Here is a 4,790-nt window from a genome sequence, read left to right as displayed (position 1 = left end):
GGTAAAGCTTCTGAGAACACAGCCCCGGGCGCTTGTCAGTTGCAGCTGAAGCAGCTTTCCTGCCCGGCCGGCGGCCGGCGAGGGTTTAGACTCACTGATACTGACCGCTGTTGGCACAATCCTATGAGCCCATGTGATCTCTCAACATCTTGCAGCTGTGCCACTATCATTGGATTCTTTCTTTTTAATGCTTTTATTTTGTTGTTGTTGTTGTTTGTTTTTGAGAGAGAGCGTGCAAGCAGGGGAGGAGCAGAGGATTCCAAGTGGGCTCAGCGCTGACAGCAGCGAGCCCCATGCGGAGCCCCAACTCCCCAACCGTGAGCTCACCACCTGAGCTGAAGTCGGGTGCTCAACCGACTGAGCCACCCAGGGCCCCCACTGTTACTGGATTCTTGTGGCTGCCGCAACAAAGTGGCACAAACGGGGCAGCATAAAACGAAAGGTATTTATCCTGTCACAGTTTGAGAGGCCAGATGTCTGAAATGAAGGCGTCCGCAGACCTCACTCCCTCTGAAGGCTTCAGGAAAGAATCCCTCCTTGCCTCTTCCCGGTGTCTGGTGTTTCGGGGCAATCCTTGGGGTTCCCTGGCTTGTAGATGAACCGGTCCCTCTGACGTCCACCTCCACCGTCACATGGCCATCATCCTTCTGTGTCCCTGTGCGTGCCCTCTCCTTTCTTTACCAGCTTGCCGTTCTTTGGATTTAGGGCCCGCTCTAATCCAGTATGACCTCATCTAATCATAACCGCGAGGATCCTGTTCCCAAGTGAGGTCACATACCACCTGAGGTTCTAGGTGGACGTGAATTTCGTGGGGGGAGGGGGGGACACTATTCAGCCCACTGCAGACCAAGCAGAGGCCACTTCTGAGAGGACGAGAAGGCTGAAGGGTGATGCGGGGTGTTTAGCGGAGCAGGCCACCCAAGCTCTCCTAAATTCATCTGCATCTACTCTCTTCCTGGTGGGCAGGTGAGTCACGTGGCCCCATCGCGTGCAGGGAGACTGGGAAAATGGAAAGAAGCCCCTGGATATGTGGGGAGCCTCCCTGACCTCTCTGGCTGCTGGCTGTACCCCTGGTTTCCCCCTACACACGCGCGCACACACACGCGCACACACACACACACACACATACACACACACACACACCGCTCCCGCACAACATCTGGTCCACAGGGGATGCTCAGTGAAGGTTTGTTGAATGAATGAATGAATGAATGAATGACTGTGAGGAAGGTGAGGACAAGGGGCCACATCAGAAGACTGAGGGGCTCCGTGGGGCGGTCGGATTCCTGTCATACCCCTCTGCGAGCTGGGGGTGGGCAAACGCTGGAGGGGATTTCCCTGCTCGGCGAACAGCTCAAATCCCTCCCCTTTGCCGGACATCCCCAGAGTGGGGTGGGGCGGGTCTCTGGCAGGTTCGGGCAGGCCGAGGCCCCCGAGCCGTGAGAGCGCTGAGGTTTCCGTGCTCCCGGCTCCCTGGCTCGCCCCGCGCCCCGCCAGCACGGGCCCCATGCAGCGCTGTCTGAGAATCATGGTGCCGGAGGAGGGGAGCTCCGGCTGCCCGGTGCCCCGCCTGTCCTGGATGTCGGTGCTGCGCTCTGCCGCGATCCTGTCTCTTACCGGCATAATGGCATACTGCTTCCTGCGCGTCCAGCAAGGGCAGCTCGAGCCGCCTAAGGTGCGTAGAGAAGGGGGGAGGAGGAAGATGCAAACCTCCCACCTGCTCGGCGGAGCCTGGGGACCTCTGGGTGGGGCCGGCTCTGCGGGGGCGCAGAGGACGGAGGCGAACCACCAGGAAGAGAATGGGATCGAGGCAGAGGGACCGTGCGTTTGGGCGCAGACGGGCGAACGACCAAGAATAAATAAAATTTAAAAAAAAAAAATCCAAATGAGATGGATAAAAATCGTCCCGGAAGGTCTGGGTGCGAAGAGAGATGGAGACCGAGCCGGCTGTTGGGGCACAGCTGCCTGGAGGTCCGGGCTGGGGTGGGGGGGGCGGGGAGCGGGGTGGGGGCGCGGGGATGTCAGTCGCGCCCTGGAGGTAAGTCCCGGGTGGGGATCCCGGAGTGGGGAGGTCGCAGCTAGGAAAGGAGCATCCGATGCGGGCATGGAAAGTGACTCGTCTTCGGTGTTCCCCAGCGAGCTGACTCAGAGGCTGCTGGGGGCTTCACGAAGCCGGAGGGGGGTGGGTTCGGGGCCTGCAAGGGCAGGGCGACCCGCGCCGCTCACCTGGGAGCCCCGACACCCACCACGGGGACCCCCTTTGGAGGCGACGCAGGCCGGGGCGGAGGGGGGGGTGGGGGGGGCTCTGCAGCCGAGAGAGCAGGTGTAGGCTGTTAGTTCAAAGCTACTTCCTCTTTAAAAGATCTTTTTTAAAAAGTCACAACTCAGTCCAGCTGTTTGAGAAGCGGGTAGGAAGATGAGCAGAGAAAAGAGACGTCTTGATCTCGGTCGGGGACCGTGCGGGGTGGTGGGGGCGGGTGCGGGGACTTAAAACCTCCGTGTTTCTGTGCTCACCACACGTGTTCTCTTCTGTTCTATCAGCGGGACATGGCTGAGCTGCAGCTAAATCACACAGGTAACCGCGAGTGCATGTGTAGAAGGGAGAAAGAGGGAGAGAGAAGGAGAAATTGAGATAGACGGAAAGAGAGAACAGAGAAAGGGAGAGAGAAAGGGGGGAGAGAGAGAGGGAGGGAGGGGGGAAGAGAGAGGAAGAGAGAAAGGGGGAGGGGAGAGGGAGGGAGGGGAAAGAGGGAGAGAGAAAGGGGGAGAGAGAAAGGGGGAGGGGAGAGGGAGGGAGGGGAAAGAGGGAGAGAGAAAGGGGGAGAGAGAAAGGGGGAGAGAGAAAGGGGGAGGGGGAGGGAGAGAGGCAGGAGAGAGAGGGAGGGAGGGGGGAAAGAGAGGGAGAGAGAAGGAGAAATTGAGACAGACGGAAAGGGAGAACAGAGAAAGGGAGAGAGAAAGGGGAAGGGGGAGGAGGAAAGAGAGAGGGAGAGAGAAAGGGGGAGGGGGGAGGGAGGGGGGAATGAGAGGGGGAGAGAGAAAGGGGGAAGGGAGAGGGAGGGAGGGGGGAATGAGAGGGGGAAAGAGAAAGGGGGAGGGGAGAGGGAGGGAGGAGGAAAGAGAGAGGGAGAGAGAAAGGGGAGGGGAGAGGGAGGGAGGGGGGAATGAGAGGGGGAGAGAGAAAGGGGGAGGGGGAGGGAGGAGGGGGGAGGGGGGCTTAGGTTTCGACAGAGCAAGCTTAGACATTTGGTCTCTAAGCGCCGTTTCCCTAAACGTCTGTCCTCCCACGTCCCTGACGCTGTGCCGCCAGGACAGCGGCTGGACCACAGGCTGCGCTGGCAGGGAAGTCCAGCCTTGGGCCGCTCCTTCGTGGATGGACTGGAGCTGGACGACGGCGGGCAACTGCGTGTCCGGCGCGGCGGAGTCTACAGGCTGCACATCCAAGTGACGCTGGCCAACTGCTCCTCCTCCACGCGGGCCGCCAGGCCTCCCAGGGCCACGCTGACGGTGGGCATCTGCTCCCCGGCCGCCCACAGCATCAGCCTGCTGAGGCTCAGCTTCCACGGAGGCTGCGTGGCCGCCTCCCAGCGCCTGACGCCGTTGGCTCGCGGGGACACGCTGTGCACCAACCTCACGCTGCCTCTGCTGCCCTCCGCAAATGCTGATGAGACCTTTTTTGGGGTTCAGCTGGTGCACCCCTGACTGTTGCGCCCCCTGGCCCAGATTCGTCGGGAGAGTGTGTTTTCTCTCTTTTTTTTTTTCCTGTCTCTTGTAGAAGCTTTTTTTTTTTTGATGTATCTCTGTAATATAGTGACGTATAACATCTGATCGGTCTTCTTCCTTGCTGCCAGCTTAAGCTTTTGGAATTTCCTGTGTGGCGAGCGGTCTTGGTGCCTTTTGCTGTGTTAATGAGGTGACTTTGGGGAAAGCCCTTAGGTCACCTGGAGAGGTGGGAGTTGGAACTGTCCCTTCCCACTGGCCTGACCTCCAGGGAGGGGAGAGAGGCTGCAGACAGCTCAATCAGCCACGGCAAGTGATTTAACCAATGGCATCCGCGTCATGCTCAAAAATACAGAAGGATGGGGTTAGAAGCTTCTAGACTGGTGAGCGAGTGAAAGTCCTGAGAGAGTGCTCACCCGTGGAGAAAACACCGAGTCAGGTTGATGGAACATCCCTCACCACCACTTCTGGTTAGGTGCTGCCTGACTCATACTGGTTTTTGTTCAAATAAAGTCTCAAAATGTTGATATGCCTCAGTTCATCTTTTAACAGATCCCTATAGTACTTGTCACCTTTGAACATATTAGAAGAATCCACTTATTTTGCTTGCTGGCTGTCTTCCCCCCACATCCCACTGGAATGAAGACGCCATGAGGCCAGGGATTGCATTCTGTGCCAGTCACAGCCAGAGTCCCACGCCGAGGGAGTGCTTGGCACATAACTGTGAACGGAGGAATGGATTCTGTCAACTAGAAAACCACCATCACGAGCCCACATAGCAATGTGCACACTTAGCACCCACATCTTGATTTCTAATACCATTCCATGAAAAAGGAATTGGAGGCGGGGGGGGGGGGGGCGCCTGGGTGGCTCAGTGGATTAAGTATAACTCAATTTTGGCTCAGGTCCGGATCTCACAGTAGTGAGATAGAGCCCCTGGTCAAGCTTTGTACTGGGCATGGAGCCTGCTTAAGATTCTCTCTCCCTCTGCCCCTCCCCTGCTTGCAATTTCTCTCTCTCTCTCTCTCTCTCTCTCTCTCCATCTCTCAAAAAAAAAAAAAAAAAGGAAT

At 57.8% G+C, this 4,790-nt stretch overlaps 1 protein-coding gene across 1 annotated transcript; it reads left to right on the top strand.

Moving 5' to 3' along the window:
- Positions 1–893: 893 nt before the first annotated feature.
- CD70 (CD70 molecule) lies at positions 894–4,149 on the top strand. The gene is made up of 4 exons (XM_042927407.1): positions 894–966; positions 1,498–1,675; positions 2,542–2,575; positions 3,311–4,149. Exons 2-4 carry the CDS (start codon positions 1,508–1,510, stop codon positions 3,700–3,702), a joined length of 594 nt encoding a protein of 197 aa, XP_042783341.1. The 5' UTR covers positions 894–966; positions 1,498–1,507; the 3' UTR covers positions 3,703–4,149.
- The last annotated feature ends 641 nt before the right edge of the window (positions 4,150–4,790 follow it).

Source organism: Panthera leo, chromosome A2 (assembly GCF_018350215.1).
Source record: "Panthera leo isolate Ple1 chromosome A2, P.leo_Ple1_pat1.1, whole genome shotgun sequence".
Classification (NCBI taxonomy): domain Eukaryota; kingdom Metazoa; phylum Chordata; class Mammalia; order Carnivora; family Felidae; genus Panthera; species Panthera leo.
Note: the sequence above shows the minus strand (reverse complement) of the source record. Positions and strands in the feature narration are given on the sequence as shown.

Excerpts from the sequence above, each read along its gene's own strand:
- CD70 (XM_042927407.1), top strand. The coding sequence starts at position 1,508 with ATGCAGCGCTGTCTGAGAATCATGGTGCCGGAGGAGGGGAGCTCCGGC. Across the intron at positions 1,676-2,541 it reads GGCAGCTCGAGCCGCCTAAG|CGGGACATGGCTGAGCTGCA; the intron begins GTGCGTAGAGAA and ends CTGTTCTATCAG. Across the intron at positions 2,576-3,310 it reads GCTGCAGCTAAATCACACAG|GACAGCGGCTGGACCACAGG; the intron begins GTAACCGCGAGT and ends CTGTGCCGCCAG.